The sequence below is a fragment of the Sitophilus oryzae genome, unplaced genomic scaffold, assembly GCF_002938485.1.
Source record: "Sitophilus oryzae breed Bouriz unplaced genomic scaffold, Soryzae_2.0 scaffold_2014_pilon_pilon, whole genome shotgun sequence".
Classification (NCBI taxonomy): Eukaryota; Metazoa; Arthropoda; class Insecta; order Coleoptera; family Curculionidae; genus Sitophilus; species Sitophilus oryzae.
The window spans coordinates 1,373,390-1,394,547 of NW_022146741.1; the positions used below are offsets into that span (position 1 = coordinate 1,373,390).

General features: G+C 36.8%; 1 protein-coding gene across 3 annotated transcripts in view; it reads left to right on the forward strand.

Moving 5' to 3' along the window:
- Positions 1-19,948, forward strand: part of LOC115884070 — a 41,513-nt gene extending 21,565 nt beyond the window's left edge. For all 3 annotated transcript variants that reach the window (XM_030902523.1, XM_030902524.1, XM_030902528.1), the window contains exons 10-17: positions 3,801-4,001; positions 4,060-4,215; positions 4,279-4,659; positions 15,192-15,349; positions 15,542-15,761; positions 15,818-16,042; positions 16,101-16,223; positions 16,841-19,948. In XM_030902523.1, coding sequence (XP_030758383.1) covers positions 3,801-4,001; positions 4,060-4,215; positions 4,279-4,659; positions 15,192-15,349; positions 15,542-15,761; positions 15,818-16,042; positions 16,101-16,223; positions 16,841-16,972 — 1,596 coding nt within the window. In that variant the 3' untranslated portion in view covers positions 16,973-19,948. The remainder of the gene's footprint in view (positions 1-3,800; positions 4,002-4,059; positions 4,216-4,278; positions 4,660-15,191; positions 15,350-15,541; positions 15,762-15,817; positions 16,043-16,100; positions 16,224-16,840) is intronic.
- The last annotated feature ends 1,210 nt before the right edge of the window (positions 19,949-21,158 follow it).

Here is a 21,158-nt window from a genome sequence, read left to right on the forward strand (position 1 = left end):
GTGTGCCCCTTCATTTCGACCCTTAGTAGTTTTTCGACCTCGACGAAGCCGGTTCTTCGTTCTTCTCCTTACAACGGCTTCGCACGTGTCCCACCTGTCCGCAGTTCCAGCAACGAATCGGTCCCTTCTTGCCCATGTACTGGTCCATTACCTTCCGAACAATCCCTTCCACGGATTCGTCGGAACATTCGTCGATGGCCCGTACTCTTCCTAAAGACCGAGAACTTTGTTTCGCGGCCTCAAATTCTAGGGCACGTGCTAAAGCATCCACCAAGTGCGTTGGGTGGGCTAGGAGAAGTGCTTGTCTTGTCTCGTTATCACGTAAGCCGTCGGAGAATGCCTGTACTGCCAACCGCTCCATAACATTCTCTGGCGTAGCAGGGTACGCAAGACGAACGAGGCGGGCTACGTCGGCTTCAAACTCCTGCAGAGACTCATTTGACTTTTGAATGCGATTTTTTAGCTGGGAATGATAGACATGTTCCAAATGAGCTTGGCCGTACCTCATTTCTAAATGTCGTACCAATTGCTGATAATTTCCCTGTTCCGATGGTGACAATGTCTGCAGGATATCAGTCGCATCTCCTCGCAGTGCGACAGTCAAAGCGGTAGCCTTTTCAGCGATTGTCCATCCGTTCGCTCTCGCAGCGGCCTCAAACTGGCAAAAATAATTGGCCCAAGCGGTTTTTCCGTCAAACTGTGGAGGCTTAATAACTGACTTTGAGATATACTTATTTTCGACTAGTTTCGGTGCCTCCGATGTTTCTTGACATTTTGGTGAATTGGCCTTTTCTATTTCTTGTTTTAAAATTTCGATTTTTTATTTACATCGTCCTCAATTTGTGTTATTTTGTCTTGTAGCTCCGTAGAATTCTCTATAATCTTTTCTTCTAATTCCTTGGAATTTTCTGTTATCTTTTCTTCTAAATTAAGTATTTTATTATTAAAGCTGGCCTGTATGTCTTTAGAATTTTCTGCGATCTTATCTTCTAAAATATTAATTTTATCACTGATTTTCTCTTCTAAATTAACTTCCAAGTCAATTATTTTACTATTCAAATTTCCGTTTAAATTGTCTTGCAATTCCCGGGAATTTTCTGTAATTTTGTCATTCAAACTGTCTTCTAATTTTTGAGAGTTTTCCGTCATTTTAGCTTCTAATTTTTGTAGGCACGAGTCAAGGTCACCTTCGAACTCAAAGCAAAATGTGTCCGGATCCTCGCCTTCCTCCCTCAAAACGTCTCTCAGTCTGGTTTGCAAAATGCTTTTCTTTCCATCTGTCTCGCACTCTCTCTCTTCCAATATGGATTTCAGTTCGGACACTTTCAAGTCTTTCAACAATTTCTTCGGAGCCATTGTTAGTCTTTTTATTTTTCTAGTCTATCACACACCCCACACCTGACACCAATTGTTACGTTTTTCATCGGTTCCGTGTGGATAGAAAGTCACAATTTATTTAAACACTATTTATTTAACACTAATTAACAAAACTAATAACGATAAACGACTTATAGAACTATTTACAAACGATTTATAACTAAGAATTTATTTTGAATTTTAGCGCGTCAACTGTATATTTATAACTGCCCTCTCTAGGCCACTGCCGCCGGCTTTTATACCGACAGGTAAAAGAAATCTAGAATAGTTCAAAGATCGTTAGGCGCATAGAGAAGGTTTTCGAATGTTCTCGTATGTACTAGTCCATTCTAATGGGTCTCGATTCTTCTCGAACGAATGAATCATTGCGGTGTCTATGCGATGTTAAGGTCATCCGAGGGCGGGCCATATTGTGAGGTTAGGTCGAGTCCACACCGGCTCGCAACAGTATATTAATATATCGTACAGTTGGAAAGATGGTGAAACACCAGTACACCTCATCACTGAGTGCGCCGAGACGACAACCATTCGTGCCATGAATTTTGGTACGACTGATATTGGAGATGGAGAACTACCCTCTATAAAACCGTCCCAGATACTGGCTTTTGTCAAAGCCCTGGGACTGTATGATGAGTTATGATTCAAGAAAGGGGGACACAATGGATCTGTAAGGTCGAAGTGATTAACCCCCCTCCCACTCATTCTAAATATCGTACAGTTAAAAAGAGCACAATTTTTTCAAAATATCAGCGCAAACCGCAATTTTCTATCATCTCTCTAACGGGATATATTAAGAGAACAAATCATGTTAGGTTACCGCCTAAGATTACAAGGTCTAAAAAATATAGAAGTAGGCTAGGAAACAAAAAGAGGTAAATTAGTTACATAAAAATATTAAAACGTTTAAGTTTAGTTTTCAACTGTGCAAATATAAACATAACCTGCTATTTAATTTTTTAAGCAAAAGCGCAATATCTGTTATGTCAAACTGGTTACCACTATGTTAGCAATCTATGGAAATACATTTTATACTGGAGATCATTAGGGATTATCTTTTAAACGAGCCCTAGTTTGTTTATATTGGCTAAAAAAGGTTTAACTTTCCCCAAAAGCAAGTTTAACTTTCCCCACCACCTTATTTTATGAAATGATCAAAATACGCTATATCAAAAAAAAATTCTCATTTATTACAATAGCAATATTTACAATAACTCTTCACCTGCATATTTTAAGAAATATCCTGTTTTTTTGATTCATCACAGAGGCAGCGGACATTTTTCGAACTTTAAATTAATTTCCACCGATTTCTCTTGGTTAATATTAATTATTTTTTAATTTATTACAATTTTTTCCCAAAATTATTTTTCTGAGATGTCATTTTATTATTCTGAGATGCCGCTGTGACCCGATACTCAGGATAATTTAATTTTGTCTGAAAAAGGATTCCCAGACGAGTCTCGACGATACTTTTTGGCTCATAAGTGCTTTAAGAGCCGTGTGACGGCATATATTGATGTGCTTACCTGCGAAAATTCTTCTGTTCTTTTCATTCGCGCATTTTAGAATGGCGAAGATTTCTGCCTGGAATACGGTTGAGTATTTACTCAAGAGGAATAACAAATATAGCTTCCTACAGCTGATTGTTGAGGGAAAGATTGAAGGACGAAGAGGCATCGGGCATAAACGGTTCTCCTGGTTGCGGGATTTGTGCCAGTGGTTTAATATAGGAGAGACCAGGGAGGAACAGAACAGTTTAATTTGACCCAGGGAGGAACAGTACAGTTATCCGTTTGAACAGGGAGGAATTCCAATTGATGGTCGCCAACCTCCCATGAGGAGAAGGCACATGAAGAAGAAGAAGATTTACTCAAAGAAAATTGTAAGCTTGCCCATTGTCTTCCCCAAATACTTCAACTCCTGTTCCGCCAGCGGTCTTTGACCTGTCTATATGCCATATTAGTCCATCCTTAGGGATTGACCTAATTTAGACTTGGTTAAACTACTTGAATAAATTACTAAATCACTCCTTGAAAGTTGGCTGTGATGTTTTGACCATCCTGTGTACTTGGTTTTTTAATATTTTTACATTTTAACAATAATATCAACAAATTTACCTATTTTCATACTACCTTGCATTCTATTATTATTGCCTATTATAACCTATTATTTTAAGCTATTATTTTTAATTAACAGTAAGATGTAACTTAACTAGTTGTTTTTTTGGATAGAACAGTTTTGCCCATCTCTACTTAATGTTGGATAGTTTTAGACAGAGTGTTCCATTTAATTTCTTTGTTAAAGCCTGTCCTATTTACGAGAAAGGGTTTTTGAAAACACGGAAGAGTTTAGACGCAATCGTCCGCATCTTGGTTGCCCCGCGATATGTAAGATATCATAAAATATATAACATCAAATCTATATAGGTACCACTTGCGGAATACAAAAGTCTTAACCAAACGGATGCTAGTAAATCTTTACCCAACTTAAGGACGTCCACATCAAAATCATCACTAATTAATAGGTTTTTGAGGAATGTTACTTTAAAGAAAATGGTAGATATTCAAACTCAGGGATATAGCAAGAAAATGAACAATTGCATAGGTTTATATGTCAAAGGGTGTAAGGTACAATCAAATATATATATCAACCACAACTTTTTATTTTAATTAGTGAAATTTTAAGGTTGCTCCTACTTGTAATAAAGAAATTGATCAGGTGATTGAAAATGAAATTATTTGTGGAAAGAAAAAACAGATAACCATTGAATATTGGGACAAAATTACTGCAACAAAGCTGAGAAAACAAATTTTTAGAAATAAAGAAGAAAAATTGTTGAAAGTAAATAAATCTAATTGTATAAGTATTAGGAAATATCATTTAAGAACTGATTTATATTTTCAGGTATATCCTATAAGAAGTGCATATGCCACAAATGGAGATAGTATTCCTCTTTTGCTCATATTAACTGACATAACATTGTATGTTACCAGTTTGAAACACGACAATGTTTTCTGCAATCATTTCATCTTGCCATATACAGACCTTAATGCAGTACTAATCGGTCCCAATGCTCAAGTCCTTCACATCTCTAACAATAATTTGGACATGCAATGCATGTTAACTACTGGTTGTTCTAAAATTGCAAATGATATAGTTAGCCACTTGGAAGTAGCTATGAGAAGGGATCTCAATAAACCTAAATTGCCAGCCATCAAACATCTTACCATGAGGGATATGGTAAATTTAAGAAAAGCTATATGTAAACAAACTGCTGTGGATAAGGTAATAAATATCAATAATTATGAAGAAAATATTGTTACGTTTTTCGTCGGTTCCGTGTGGATAGAAAGTCACAATTTATTTAAACACTATTTATTAACACTAATTAACAAAAACAATAGCGATAAAAGACTTATAGAACTATTTACAAACGATTTATAACTAAGAATTTATTTTGAATTTTAGCCCGTCAACTGCACTGGTATATTTATAACTGCCCTCTTTAGGCCACAGCCGCCAGTTTTTATACCTACAGTTAAAGTTTACTAGAATAGTCCATAGATCGTTAGGTGCATAGAGAAGGTTTCGAATGTTCTCGTATGTACTACTCCATTTCAGTGGGACTCGATCCTTCTCGAATCTTCGAATGAATCATTACGGTGTCTATGCGATGTTAAGGTCATCCGAGGGCGGACCATATTGTTAGGTTAGGTCGAGTCCACACCGGTCCGCAACACTGCCCCCTTCTTAGGTACATGCTCGTCCCGAGATGTACACGGTGAATGAAGGTATTTGCAAAGCTGGCCCCTGATACATTGCGAAGTCTGGTAGAAATAGCAGTCTACAGTTTTCTCTCCCGATCTCAGCTTTGGGTTGTAGCAGCAAACGAGGATCTCGATTCCCGTAAATCTGAACAAGACTTCAATCATGTTCCGGATTGTACGCCAACTCAAACCATCGAGTCCACACGCCAGCTTAGAAGATGTGTCTTGCTTGACCATGTGCATTGTCGGTTAGCCTCAAGACGCTTCAAACCTCTGGATCCTGCCTGCGTAGTTCTCCGACACGCCCAAACTTCTCATTGAATTCCTCTGGACATCCGCAAATCTCGGGCCACACAATGAGCGAGCGAATAATCAAGAGGCACGGAAAAGAGGTCTCGTTGATCTTCTTTGGTTACACCATAGCGAGCCTTCTCACTGCTGTTGTATCGGGCCATGAAATCGTCAAAAGACATCTCCGAATCAGGGGGATCAAAGCTGCAGCTTCTCACGGTCCCAGCACGATCTTCTATTACGCCTTGGTAGGGGCTCAAACGGTTGAAATGGACTACCCTCGGTTTTCCTTTTGGCAATTTTCTGATACGGTATACGACGTCATTAATCCTATCCATGACTTCGTATGGCCCTTCCCATGAGGATTGTAGCTTCGGAGATAATCCACGACGTCTCTGCGGGTTGTATAGCCACACCAACTTCCCTGGTTGGTATCCTCCATGCTCAGCTTGAATGTCGTAGTGCTCCTTCATTCGGTCACTAGCACTTTGAATATTGAGGCGGACTCTCTGATGAATGTCGTCCATCCTTTGACGTAGTGTGTGGACATAATCTCCGGCGACTTCTTCTCCCGGTCGGCAACCAATATCACAGGGTAGGCGCACTTCCCGTCCCATAACGATGCTGGCTGGAGTTTGCCCTGTAGATTCTTGGACTGATAAACGGTAGGCCAACAGGAACAGGTGAAGAAATTTGTCCCAGTCTCTTTGGTGGTCAGAGACTACTTTAGCCAGATAACGGTTGATAGATCTGTTCATGCGTTCAACCATCCCATCGGATTGTGGGTGTAGAGCAGTCGTCCTGGTCTTGCGGCTGTTCAGGACTTCACAGACGCCTTGGAACAGATTAGACTCGAAGTTTCTTCCCTGATCGGAATGAAGCTCCATGGGAACACCAAACCTGCAGATCCATTCTTTAACAAGGGCATCAGCAAATGGTGGACGCTTCTTGATTTGGCAACGCGTAGGCCTCGACCCATTTGCTGAAGTAATCCATTACTACCACAATATATTTGTTGCCGTCGTTCGTCTCTGGGAAAGGACCAGCCACGTCGATCGCTATTCGTTCGAAGGGACTGCCTACATTGTACTGGCGCATTGGGGCTTTACCGCGCTTTTGTGGCCCATTGATGGCGGCGCAAACGTCACATTTCTTGCATCAGGCCCTCACATCTTCTTTGCAGTTCACCCAATAGAACCGTTCACGCAGTTTGCCAAGTGTCTTGGTAACACCAAGATGTCCACCGCTGGTTCCATTGTGAACTTCCTCCAAGACTTCCGGGACTCTCTTCTTTGGAATGACGATCTGCCTTCTCTCTTCTTGTCCCTCTGGTCTCTCAATTACGCGGCGGAGTAACCCGTCATCTATTACCAAGGAATTCCACTGGGCCCAGTACGACTTCACGTTCGGGGAATATCTGGAAACTTCTTCCCACGTTGGTCTTTGGTCCGCGTTTTTCCAGTTAATCACTAAGCCTAATTCTGGGTCACTGATTTGGTCGTTTGCAAGATCTTCGGGTTGCCAAGTATCGTTAACCGCAGTTGTTCTTAGGAGTTTCGCTTCTTACTCTTCTGCTCGGGAACAATGTTTACAGTCCTTAGCACAAGGTCTTCTGGAAAGTGCGTCGGCATTTCGACATCGAGCTGGAGCAATCCTCCAGCTCGATGTTCTGTGTCGAAGTCAAATTCTTGTAATCGTTCGATCCATCTAGCTACCTGCCCTTCAGGATTCTTAAACTGCAACAGCCATTTTAAAGCAGCATGGTCTGTTCTTAACAAGAACTTTCTTCCATAGAGATACTTGTAGAAGTGTTCCACTGCTTTAACTACGGCTAGTAATTCTCGTCTGGTCACGCAGTAGTTCCTTTCCGGCTTTGACAAGGTCTTACTAAAAAACCAATTACTTTTTCTTGGCCATCGTGGATTTGAGACAGAACAGCGCCTAATCCAACATTGCTAGCGTCGGTATCTAATATAAAGTTTCCGTTGCCAAGAGGATAGCTAAGTACAGGCGCACTAGTCAGGGCTTTCTTCTATCTTCGGAATGCCTCGTCAGAATCTGAGTCCCAAGAGAAACGCCTCTCGCCTTCGGTAAGTCTGGTCAATGGTTTTGCGATGGTGGTGAAACCCTGTACATAACGGCGATAATATGTGCATAGCCCCAAAAAGCTTCTGAGTTCATGTTTGTCTTTGGGTATCGGTCACTCTTCCACTGTCTTGGTCTTCTGTGGATCTACCGCAACTCCTTGGGAGGAGACTACATGGCCCAAGTAGTGTACCTTTTCTTGACACAGATGACATTTCTTGGGGCTAAGTTTCAAACCAGAGCTCGCAAGTCGCTTGAAAACTTCTTCCAAATTCTTCAGATGATCGTCGAAGGATTTCCCCATCACTATAATGTCATCCAGGTACACTAAACAGGTGGTCCAGGATAGTCCCTTTAACACAGACTCCATTAGTCTTTCTAAGGTAGCTGGCGCGTTGCACAATCCAAAAGGCATGACGGTAAATTGCCACAGTCCGGAGCCCACCGAGAACGCTGTCTTCTCCCTGTCTTTAGGCGCCATGTCGACTTGCCAATATCCAGTCTTCAGATCCAAGGTAGAGAATATTGTCGATCCCGCCAACGTGTCTAGAGTATCGTCTATCCTCGGCAGGGGATAACTATCCTTCTTGGTAACATTATTGAGCTGCCGATAATCAACACAGAACCTGGTGGTACCGTCTTTCTTCTTTACTAGTACTACCGGCGATGTCCACGGGCTGTTAGATGGTTCGATGACACCCTCTTCTTTCATTTCTCGAAGGATTTTGTCAGCTTCTTCACGTTTGGCGAGCGGAAGTCTTCCCGGATTTTGTTTGATTTGTCGTGCATCTCCGGTGTCAATTTTATGTTGTACTAAATTGGTACGACCTCTATGTCCTGCTTCTCCTTTATCAAACACATCTTGATACTTGATTATCAGGTTTCTCAATTTTCTACTATCTTCGGGAGATAATCCCTTAACGTTTACTAACTCCTTCACCATTTTGTCCGGAATTTTTGAAGTCGAAACTTTGGAGGCTTCCACGCCTCGAATGACTGAGGAGACCGAACAACAGTACCCTAACAGGGTTCCCTTCTTCAAGGATACAGAATAATAATTCGTGTTCATTACTCTTACCGGTACAGACTTCTTCGCTCGTAGCAGGGCTTTTCCAACAGCGACCCCTCGTCCTATTTCGCTGTCATGGTTCCTTGGCTCCAACAGAATAATACTCCCATTATTCATTTTACCTTCCAGGCAACCATCCAAAAATATCTCACAGCGCTCAGGGATCGAAACATCTTCTGCTACTACCACGCGAAGCGTCTCCTCACATTTTCGATGTAGAACCACTTCTTCTTCATTTATTTTCAAAATTCCTTGTTTGAGGTTTAGTTCAAAACCTCTAGTGGTCATGATGTCCATTCCGAGAATAAGTTCATCTTCGATGTCTGCTACTAACACTCGATGATTAAAACAGGTGCTTCCGATAACAAAATTAAGATCTACCTCTCCATGGATGAGAGCGGAGCTTCCTGTAGCTGTACGTAGTCGCCATTGTGTTGTTTTAATCCTTTTTGATGTTTTAAGCATATCCGGCCTGATGATCGTTTTGGTCGCACCCGTATCCAACAGCATGGTCCGTAACTCTCCATCCACGAAACCATCCACAAAAATGCTGTTGAACTTGTGTTGTAGCGAGGCGACTTGAGCAGTTTTCGTTGGGGCATGTTGGGTACAGGTCGACGTGTGCCCCTTCATTTCGACCCTTAGTAGTTTTCCGACCTCGACGAAGCCGGTTCTTCGTTCTTCTCCTTACAACGGCTTCGCACGTGTCCTACCTGTCCGCAGTTCCAGCAACGAATTGGTCCCTTCTTGCCCATGTACTGGTCCATTACCTTCCGAACAATCCCTTCCACGGATTCGTCGGAACATTCGTCGATGGCCCGTACTCTTCCTAAAGACCGAGAACTTTGTTTCGCGGCCTCAAATTCTAACACGTGCTAAAGCATCCACCAAGTGCGTTGGGTGGGCTAGGAGAAGTGCTTGTCTTGTCTCGTTGTCACGTAAGCCGTCGGAGAATGCCTGTACTGCCAACCGCTCCACATTCTCGGGCGTAGCGGGGTACGCAAGGCGAACGAGACGGGCTACGTCGGCTTCAAACACCTGCAGAGACTCATTTGACTTTTGAATGCGATTTTTTAGCTGGGAATAATAGACATGTGCCAAACGAGCTTGGCCGTACCTCATTTCTAAATGTCGTACCAATTGCTGATAATCTCCCTGTTCCGATGGTGACAGTGTCTGCAGGATATCCGTCGCATCTCCTCGCAGTGCGACAGTCAAAGCGGTAGCCTTTTCAGCGATTGTCCATCCGTTCGCTCTCGCAGCGGCCTCAAACTGGCAAAAATAATTGGCCCAAGCGGTTTTTCCGTCAAACTGTGGAGGTTTCATAACTGATTTTGAGGCATACCTATTTTCGACTAGTTTCGGTCCCTCCGATGTTTGTTGACATTTTGGTGAATTCGACTTCGCTATTTCTTCTTTTAAAATTTCGATTTTTCTGTTAACATCGTCCTCAATCTGTGCTATTTTGTCTTGTATATCTATTATCTTTTCTTCTAATTCCCTGGAGTTTTCTGTTATCTTGTTGTATAAACTTTGTTCTAAATTCAATATTTTATTATTGAAGCTGGCCTGTATGTCTTTAGAATTTTCTGCGATCTTATCTTCTAAAATATTCATTTTATCATTTAAAGTTTCTTGCAAATCCTGGGAATTTTCCATAATTTTATCACTGATTTTATTATTCAAATTGTCTTCTAATTCTTGTAAGGACGAGTCAAGGTCACCTTCCAGCTCGAAGTAAAATGTGTCAGGATCCTCACCTTCCTCCACCAAAACGTCTCTCAGTCTAGCTTGCAAAATGCTTTTTTTTTTCATCTGTCTCGCACTCTCTCTCTCTTCCAATATGCATTTCAGTTCGGACACTTTCAAGTCTTTCAACAATTTTTTCAGAGCCATGGTCAGTCTTTTTATTCTTCTAGTCTATCACACACGCCACACTTGACACCAATTGTTACGTTTTTCGTCGGTTCCGTGTGGATAGAAAGTCACAATTTATTTAAACACTATTTATTTAACACTAATTAACAAAAACAATAACGATAAAAGACTTATAAAACTATTTACAAACGATTTATAACTAAGAATTTATTTTGAATTTTAGCGCGTCAACTGCACTGGTATATTTATAACTGCCCTCTCTAGGCCACAGCCGCCAGCTTTTATACCTACAGTTAAAGTTTACTAGAATAGTCCATAGATCGTTAGGTGCATAGAGAAGGTTTCGAATGTTCTCGTATGTACTACTCCATTCCAGTGGGACTCGATCCTTCTCGAATCTTCGAATGAATCATTACGGTGTCTATGCGATGTTAAGGTCATCCGAGGGCGGGCCATATTGTTAGGTTAGGTCGAGTCCACACCGGTCCGCAACAATATACAGATTTTTATATTGTTACATACTACTAAACACACTCCGTTTTAATTAAAAGAATAGACAATTGTCAGTATCAATGTGTATTTTTTCACTGGACAATTGTGCTATACCGGGTGCGTGTCAAAAGTGGTTCACCACTATAACTTTTTTATTTTTTCAGGTAAACATATTTGGTATGTTACTATATGATTTAAATTAGGATTGATTGAGACATATTCAGTTATTTTCGGTCACTTCCTGTTTCACCGGAAGTGACTACAACTTTTGATTTTTAAATAACGCCTTTGGTATTCTTTTTACTTCATTAGAAAATGAATGACATACATTCTTGCTTAAAAAGTCGTATTTTAAAAATAGATTTGATCGCCTAATGTTTTTCCTAGCCGGTTAAAAGATGCCCAAATCGTATTTTTAATCCATGGCTAAAAATGTAACGACAATTTGACTCGAAATACCAAGTGTGTGGTGCCAAATTATTCGTAAAAAATCTTTTTACAAATATATTAATGAGCCACCCTCGTTCCATTTGAAGAAATTGAGATATGATTAAAAATACGATTTGGGCATCTTTTAACCAGCCAGGACAATCAGTATCCTATTTATTAGACCACTGATGTGTGTAAAACTATTATATCGTCATTATATATTGAAATCCGTCATTACCTGTAGTGCCTAGTCGTTTCACGTATTGCCCGCAAACTGAGTTTCTCTTCAATTGGTGCATCGTTTAACAGTAGATCTCAGGCATGGACATAAGTGAAAGTTGCTCGCCTATATCATAAAAAATACATATTTGCTACCTGTACTCCAGGGACCTGGAATATACAGGATTTTCTTGGAATATACAGGAAGAGTCTTAAGTAAGTGTAAATATTTTCAGGGCTGTTAAATCTCGATAAAAGAAACATATTTTCTCTTTACCGTTTTTCAAATAAGTCCAAAATATCCGAGTTATTTTAATTTGAAAATTTCCAAAAAAAATTGTTTAAACTTTGAGAATCGCTAGTAGTGATGGGTTGTTATTTAACTATTATTTAGAAATAACATAACGCAACCGTTACTACTTATAAAAAATAACAGATATAAAATAACGACACGTAGAGATCGGCCGCTCGTGAAACGAAAAACCCGCGAAATTCTATGCTGCTCGAAGCAATTCCAAAAAACAACTAGTATGGATGGAAAACATGTTATTTCGTCAACCATCGATACAGGCGGCGAGACAACGGACAACGGAGTGGGGAATGCGCTACGGCGAACGTAGCTGCTTCGGTCGACGCCGTCGGTGGTCGTATTGGGTTTGCAACAGCTTAAAAATAATAGGATATAAAAGAAGCAGGTTTTTTGAAACAGTTGCGGGCATAACGCCTGGCGGTCGAGATAACAGGAGTGGGAAAGGAACGCTGCTGCATCGATTGATTGTCGATGGAGGCTCGCAACGGGTTGGAGAAGCAGTCATTTTAGATACAACCTGTTACGAGCATAACAGGGCGACGGTCGAGATAATCGGAGTGGGAAAGGAACGCTGCTGCATCGGTCGATTGTCGATGGAGGTTCGAAACAGGTTGGAGAATAACGCATCAGTTGTTTTAGATACATTGTTTTTCAACCTGTTACGAGCATAACGGGCGGAGGTTGAGATATTATGCCGCTGTATGTTTCAGTACGTTATTAAGTTTCAATATTTAGGTGTTTATTTATTCTGAAAAATTTTCAGAATAATATTTTAAGATTTTTTAAAAATGTATACAGGGTGTTTTGAAAAATTTGGTCATTGATTAATCACGATCCTGTTAAAGCCCTTGACGTAAAAAGCTGATTTTTGGAAAACGGATTGACTTTAGGGTGTAGAGGTTCGATAAGAAGGGATTTTTCGAAACTCGAATTCTAGGGGGGTGAAACCACCCTCAAATATTAGAATATTTTTTATTTAAAAACCGGTGAGTTTTCGGAAAAACTCTTAAACACGTATATTTTATTTCGTTGTTTTACATATTTTAAATTTTTTTAAAAATATATACAGGGTGTTTCATAAAATATGACCATTGAGTAATCACGATTCTGCTTAAACTGCTTGACGTTTAAAGCTGATTTTCGGCAAACGGATTGACTGTGGGGTTGAGGTTCGATAAGGAGGGGTTTCTCGAATCTCAAATTCCAAGAGGGTGAAAACTACTTATTTAAAAAACGGTTAGTCTTTCGGGAAAACGCTTGGACACGCATAATTTATTTTGTTTTTTACATATTTTGAAATTTTTTAAAAAATCATACAGGGTGTTCCAAAAAGTTGAGTAATTGATTAACCACGATTTTGCTTAAACTGCTCGACGTTTAAAGCTTATTTTTGGCAAATGTGAGAAGATTTTATCCAGTTTGTATGTTAATAGAAATTCTTGCTTTGCTTTATCATCACCATTACAAATTATTAATTCGACGCGAACGAAGTCGCGGGTACACGCTAGTTTAAGTGTAAAATTAATTCGAACTCTAGTGTGTAGTTGGTTTACTTATGAAGAATATACTACACATTTTCTTATATTGTTATTTTTTGACCGCAAATGGTAAAATTATAACTAAGAGCTTCTCGCCCGTCGAGTGAGATGCACCCTGTACGCAATTCAGGATCTACGCGGATGGAGGGGCAAGGCGTAGGTAGATCGGAATGTATAGGTATAGATGAGTGGCGGAATTTTGGCTTTTTTATATCGCAATTTGCGCAACAGCGCTTATTTGTAAACAACCACCGTTTTTAGAGAGGTATTTTATATAACAATCGATATTTAGAAATGTTTTGACACCCTGGAAATACTACCACCGAGCATGTCATTGTTGCAACTTGCAACTGCGTTAATACGCCTCATACTCTTTCAGATATTTAGCAATAAAATAAAGAAACCTGTCATTTTAAGCTGTTTTTTATAGATAACTATAACATGTTCAACTGTTTTTTGCCCATCACTAATCGCTAGATCTTCTCTGGGTTTTCTTTCTTGTAAATTAACAAATCTTTTTAAAAATATATTAATGAGAATTTAATCTACTACCTTTGTTGCCAGTTGCCATATTATCAAGAATTAACTAAAAACTAAAAAAAAATCCAAATTTTTTTTTAAAAATTCCAAATTTTCAATTTTTTTTTTCGCGAAAAAAAACCTTATAATCGTGTTTCTGGGCTCGAAACAGTGGCGCATCCAGAGAGTGAGTCTGGGAGGGGTAGTGGCAATATTTAAATAAAGTAATAGATTTAAATTAAATTTTCGCTTAAAGGTATTGTGACTATGGAAAAAAAATAAACCTAGATTGTTCTGGATTTCTATTTTGATTGATATTATTAATTTATTTTGTGGCAATTTTAATTTATACCAGATTTTCTCATTAATAAATTTCTTCCTGGGAGGGGTAATTACCCCCATTACCCCTCCCGTATATGCGCCCCTGGCTCGAAATATACTACCCCTAAAAATATTTGCTCTTATTTAAGACTCACCCTGTATATAAGAAGTTTGCGAGCTTTAACATGTAAGGCAGATGAAAATATACCTGCCAAGGCAATATGTAATGAGAACAAATTGGATATCATAATTGAGTTTTTAATCATTCTTTTCTATAATTGAGTGTTACGAAAAACTTAGATACTTCTACATGGCAAGCAGTCAAATAGATATATTCAATATCGGTTATCGGAACATTAAAAGCAGGAGTTGAAAGAGTCTTTCACGAGCTCCTAAGCTTAAGGAAGACAATCAAAATTGTTTGGAACAAAAGTTGGTGTTTGCCATTGTTACATGACATACCCTGTATAAAAAGTTTTTGTTAAAGAAACGCACGCAACTAAAAATACCAATCGATCAATTAACTAAATAAGAAAAAAAATAAATTGGTTGTTTTTTTATGAAATTTCTTTGTCTGTCTATAATAATCTCCACAACCAAACAATTCTATAGAGTCGTTTTTTGTACATTTCTCGCAAATTAACCTTTTTATGATATGAAGTTAATGAAATTTAAACCATTATATCACTGACAACAGTTGAAGATAGGCATGGTAGACTCGTCTCTAGGTTTTTTCATTTAAAATAAGACATTTTTTTTTGGCTGATACACACTGTATTACATTATATTATATTAACTAATTATACACCGTATAATTCTTACTGTAAATTAGCCGTTTTAAAATGTTTTTTTTTTGTATTTTAAGAATATGTTTTTTTTTCTAATTTTTGAAATTGCAGGATGAAGAATATTACTACTATAGTGTTGTTAATATTCAAGATTCTGGCCAAGAAGATGTAATGCAAACACCACTTGGGCCTACTAAAGAAGGTCCTTTGATGTTTAAAATTGGAGATATTGATTATGGTAGATGGGAAACAGCATATTTCATATTAAAGTTAGTTCTTTGTTCAAAAATATGTATTTTTGTTCATAAATATTTTTTAGTTTTTCTCATTTTCCTATTTGGCACTGTAGTTCTGCTATATAATGGTAACATGGAAATGAGAAATATACTAGTCCTATTAAAATACATAAGAGTGTTAATAATTGCAAATAAATGATATAATATATACTCTCATTCTTTTAGAGCTGGTGTCTTATACATGTTATCTTCAGCTTCACAAGGAGTACCAATGAGGATATTTCCTTTAATTAATGGGGCCTGTCAAGGAGCCAGAAGAGTTTTTAATTGTCAAAGACCTCATACGTTTCAAGTCATTATTGAAGGAAAAGATTTACATTTGGCTGCACCTGATGAGTATGTAGCTAGTGAATGGTTACAGGAATTAATACATTCCGCCAGTGGGGTAAGCTTAGAGAACGGAATAGTTGATAACAGTTGCTTTATAATTAATTCTTGCAGATGTGTAGTTACAAAGAAAAAAAATCAACTTACTCGTGTTCCCTTCTCATGACCGGTCACCATATTTTAACAATTAGGGAATCATTTCCAAGTACCGTTAACTTATTTCTTCCACAAAGAAGTAAGCATGAACCTATACAAGGTCCTCAAGCTCTTTCTTGTGCCGCTATCACGGATTTGCTTTCATTTCGCTTGCCATCTGCTGAACAAAGTTGGTGCGTTATGGTAAGCAACTGAATACTATTTCACATAAGTTATTGTGTTAAACTAAACAATATTGCAGGAATTTTCATGCAGAGAAGTTCATGAGTACAGTGGCGACTGGATTGTATATTTCTCAACAAATGCCGAGTTAGAGACCTTTATTTCAACTTTAGAAATGCTGTGGCAGTATAGTAATGATGATGTAAGTATTAAAATTGTATTGTTTTAATTTTCTGGCATTAATGCAAATATTTCTTTGAGCAATATTATAACTTCTAATATTTAAGTTTATTTAAGACTAAGTTATCTAAGACTGATATCGGAAATGGAGAACTAACCTCCGTCAAACCGTCTCAGATAAAATCATCTCTTCCGCGACAGCGAGAACGCCTGTGTATCATATGCTATGACGCTACACTTTGTAAGAGCAGGCGTTGTCTTGGTTAACGTTTTTGAAGGATATACAGATCTCACAGAGTGTTGATATTTTGCACAAGGTGTTAAAATTGTACTATGTATTTATTTTTTAGTATTTGGTCAACTGTTATTTTTTTCATTGCTTTTGTCTCTTCTTGCCGCAGTCGAGTTAAAAATAGAGGACGATCACTAATTTTTAATAGTATTTAGATATAATTTTATAATAGCTACTGAACAGTCGTTGTACGCTGAAGGTAGTTAACTGAGAATAAACATATTATTTTCAAACATCTCAGGCTAAAATTTAAAAAGCAGTTTTCTCGGGGCAGTGAGGGATTATTATGAGTTAATATCGTATCGCCCGTACATATTTAGAGACTAAGACTTCTTTTAACTTTTTAGGAGGAAAGTTTTCCCCTAAGTACCATTCCAGAGACGGATCCCTTAAGTAAGAAGTGTGTAGATATATATTCAACCTTGATAAAGACCTGGCCTCCAAACACTGTACATTTACAATATTTTCGAAATGAGTGATACTCGCTCAACCAACGTAACTAAAATTTTCAGTCCGTTACAGCATTCTAGTTACCACACATGGAAAAGAAGATGTTTATATTGTTATGTTATATTTACCTACTAATTTTACTTTTTTACATTGTTATTAATTTATTGTTACATCTATACCGTGACATACATTCTTTTTTTATTATATACCGCATTAAAAGAGTAATTACCATGTTTTGAGATAATGGTAGCTTTAAATAGTTATTTTTTTAATAATCCATGACATTTAAATGCGGCATATAATACGATAAGAATTGACATGGAATATTTATTTGTTGCCATATTTGTTTCATTATGAAGAACATATTGTGATTTTCTAGTCAAAATTGGTTACAATTTTTTTATTAGTTGTAACCTGTATTGTGATAATACCGAATAATTTTTGTATTGGTGTATAGTGTATGGTATTAAGAAAGACAACAATAATTTAGTAATCCTATAAAATATATAATGCTTAAAATATATGCACATGTAGACAATGCACAATAATCAAAATATATCATAAATTGGTAATATTTTGTGTAAAATGGGATGGAATTTAATTCATGCATTTCATGAGGTGAAATGTCTTATTTTACATAATTTACTAGGGAATTACTAAATATTTATAAGGATATAAGAGAATATTTTTTTTGTTTTTAACTTCTAGAAGCTAGAAGTAGGCTCATTTTTATTAATTGCTGTTTAGATGTTAATGAATACTAAAAAAGAATTTGTACCTTTTTTAAAGGGACAATTGGATAATATCATTTTTGTATATATTCTGTTGGGTAATAATTATTATTTCCTCAGTGATAAATTATTTATATGTTATATTCGTTTTAGTTGGCGTTATTTTAATTACCTAATAGCTAATATGTATATACTAATATCCTAAATATTTATCTTTGAGTAGCATAATCTGTGGTATAACACCAAATACAATTATGAAATATTAAGTATTATAAGTGGAGTAATTTAATTAATTATTATTAACCATTTGAACTTAATGCCTGAGATGTAGGACTGAAGAAAAGCTTGACTCTTATGTCTTATCTCCGACCTGTCATTGTCACAGACATATGCAATGTATCTCTGCAACAAGTCTCTAAGATCCAAATAACGAAATAAAACGTTTAAAAGTAAGAACCTGTTGAAAAATTTAGATCAAGGTCATTCTCTTATCTAATTTTAAAAATTTGCATTCACAGCTAAATGCTACGGACACTATTGTCGGGTCGGATGGAGAAATGCGCCATTGTCATATCTGGTTTAGCGAAGCTCTTTCCTTAAAGATTTAGGAAAAATATAGCTTATTATTTTGTGCTTATAGGTTGTGACTAACAGCGTCGGAGTTGTGGCATAATCATTTCTTGAGAATAACATCACAGTCCTACTGAAATGTACACTGTATACTGTTTCCATGCCATCTAACATTATTTTTCAATGCCCTTTTAAAATGAATATGTAATAGTATTTTTAAATTCAAAGATGATATAAAAATGTAATCTAACTAAAACTAACTGAAAACTTCAGGTTGGTCTTCTATCACCCATATGGTCCCAACCTTATTCCACTTGTGAAAGAAAAATACTTTTGCTCTGCTATACCAAAGTTCTTTACAATCTAGACGCACAAATTAGCATCTTTAGAAAAATTAATTTATAATCTTTTGATTAAAAATTTAAGTAATGGTGATAATGATAAAAAAACAGTTGTGTGTATATTTCCAATAAATACCATATCGACAAGCCACAGCCTTGGGTCGGTATTTACATGTCTAGGAGTGAATCGCTATGGCGATCTTGTAAGTCGGAGAGGAAAATGCGAAATAAATATTTCATTTTTATTATAATAAACCATTTTTTAATTAGGTACATAATAACTTATCACAGCTATATTTGATGTGCTTGGAAAAATACTTGCTCTTCTTTCCCTGTCCAGTACATTTTATTGTACTGAGCGTATTGACTGTAAAGATTTTGACCCTACTCAATCATGGGGGAGAATCATGTCAATTTTAAGTAAAACGTGATATTGGAATTTTATAATATAATATTTTATAAAGGAAATTTAGCAAAAATTCACATCACATTGGATGATGTTGGATGGCATGGTATGTGCGAATTGTCCCATCTTAAACAATAGGTATATTATAAAAAAAAGAAGATATTATTTATATTGATATTATGCATAAGATATATTACGTCAGATTCTTCTGACGATTCATCATTGGATAACGTGATATATTATATCTGTAGAGGACAAATAATATGATAAGATAACTCTGCCTTAATTATTTGATTTAAAAAGTTTCATTGTTTTTATTTGAAAATGTTTTAACCTTATATCTAATAATTTTTGGTATAAGTAATATATAGTTAGTTAATATTTATTAAAATTATTGCTACTATATTATTATTACTTTATTTATACATGTTTGCCAATTTATTAAAACAATGGATAAACATATTAACTACTTTTTAATTGAAAAAAAAAATCATATAACTACGAACGTTGCGTAGTAATTAATTTGTTTATAAAATTGGTGACATTAACAGTTTTAAAATATTTTACAAATTAATATTACCTATATGCATATTATAGATCAAAGAACTCAAATATAACGTTAAACAACATTTTCAAATACTAATTTTTAGTAGCTAGTTTTTAGTCAGCTATTTTTCATTCACTAATTTTTAGTACCTTTAGGGTGGCTGTAACGACGACGTCCCGTAATCTTACTGTTAAAACATGACAACTGGTTTTTTTTTATATAAAATCCAATTGTTTTGTTTTAACAGCACGATTACGGGAGGTCGTTGCAGCCACCCTTAGTAGTTTACTTACTTGCATATATGCGTTAAAAATTACATTAAAACTGGTTTTTCTAAAAACTTCACCACCTATGTATTTCGTCAGAGTGTAAACTGGTTTAAAATATTTAATATAAATAATAGAGTTGAGTCCAAATATATGTTTTATTTTATATCCTACTAGCGTGTACCAGCGACTTCGTTCCCGTCGAATTAATCATTTGTAATGGCGATGATAAAGCAAAGCAAGAATTTCCATTAACATACAAACTGGATAAAATTTTCTCACATTTATGTCAGCATGAGAAAAAACAATATGGCAATATTATTATATAACTTGGTAATATTTGAGGGGTAGTTTCATCTCGTTGGAATTTTACTTTCGAAAAATCCGTTTGCCAAAAATAAGCTTTTTACGTCAAGCAGTTTAAGCAGAATTGTGCTTAAGAAATTACCCAACTTTTTGGAACACCCTGTATGATTTTTTAAAAAATTTCAAAATATGTAAAAAAACAAATAAATTATGCTTGTCCAAGCGTTTTCCCGAAAGACATCGTTTTTTAAATAACAAATATTGTAATATTTGAGGGGCGTTTTCACCCTCTTGGAATTTGAGATTCAAGAAACCCTTCCTTATCGAACCTCTACACCCCACAGTCAATCCGTTTGCCAAAAATCAGCTTTAAACGTCAAGCAGTTTAAGCAGAATCGTGATTACTCAATGGTCATATTTTATGAAACACCCTGTATAAATTTATAAAAAATCTTAAAATATGTAAAACAACAAAATAAGATATGCGTGTTTAAGAGTTTTTTTCCGAAAAGCTCACCGGTTTTTAAATAAAAAATATTTTAATATTTGAGGGATAGTTTCACCCCCTTAGAATTCGAGTTTCGAAAAATCCGTTTTCCAAAAATCAGCTTTTTACGTCAAGCGCTTTAAGCAGGATCGTGATTAATCAATGACCAGATTTTTCGAAACACCCTGTATACATTTTTAAAAAATCTTAAAATATGTTAAAAAACAAAATAAAATATACGTGTTTAAGCGTTTTTTATTAAACCGTTTTTTTTATTAAGCGTTTTTTATTAGACCTCTTTTCCGTGCCTCTTGATTATTTGCTCGCTCATTGTGTGGCCCGAGATTTGCGGATGTCCAGAGGAATTCAATGAGAAGTTTGGGCGTGTCGGAGAACTACGCCGGCAGGATCTAGAGGTTTGAAGCGTCTTGAGGCTAACCGACAATGCGCATGGTCAAGCAAGACACATCTTCTACCTGGTCACTAAGGAATGGTCGCCGAGTAAGCCGACTTATCTCAATCTATGGAAGACCCTGATTGAACTCAGAGAAGCCTTGCTAA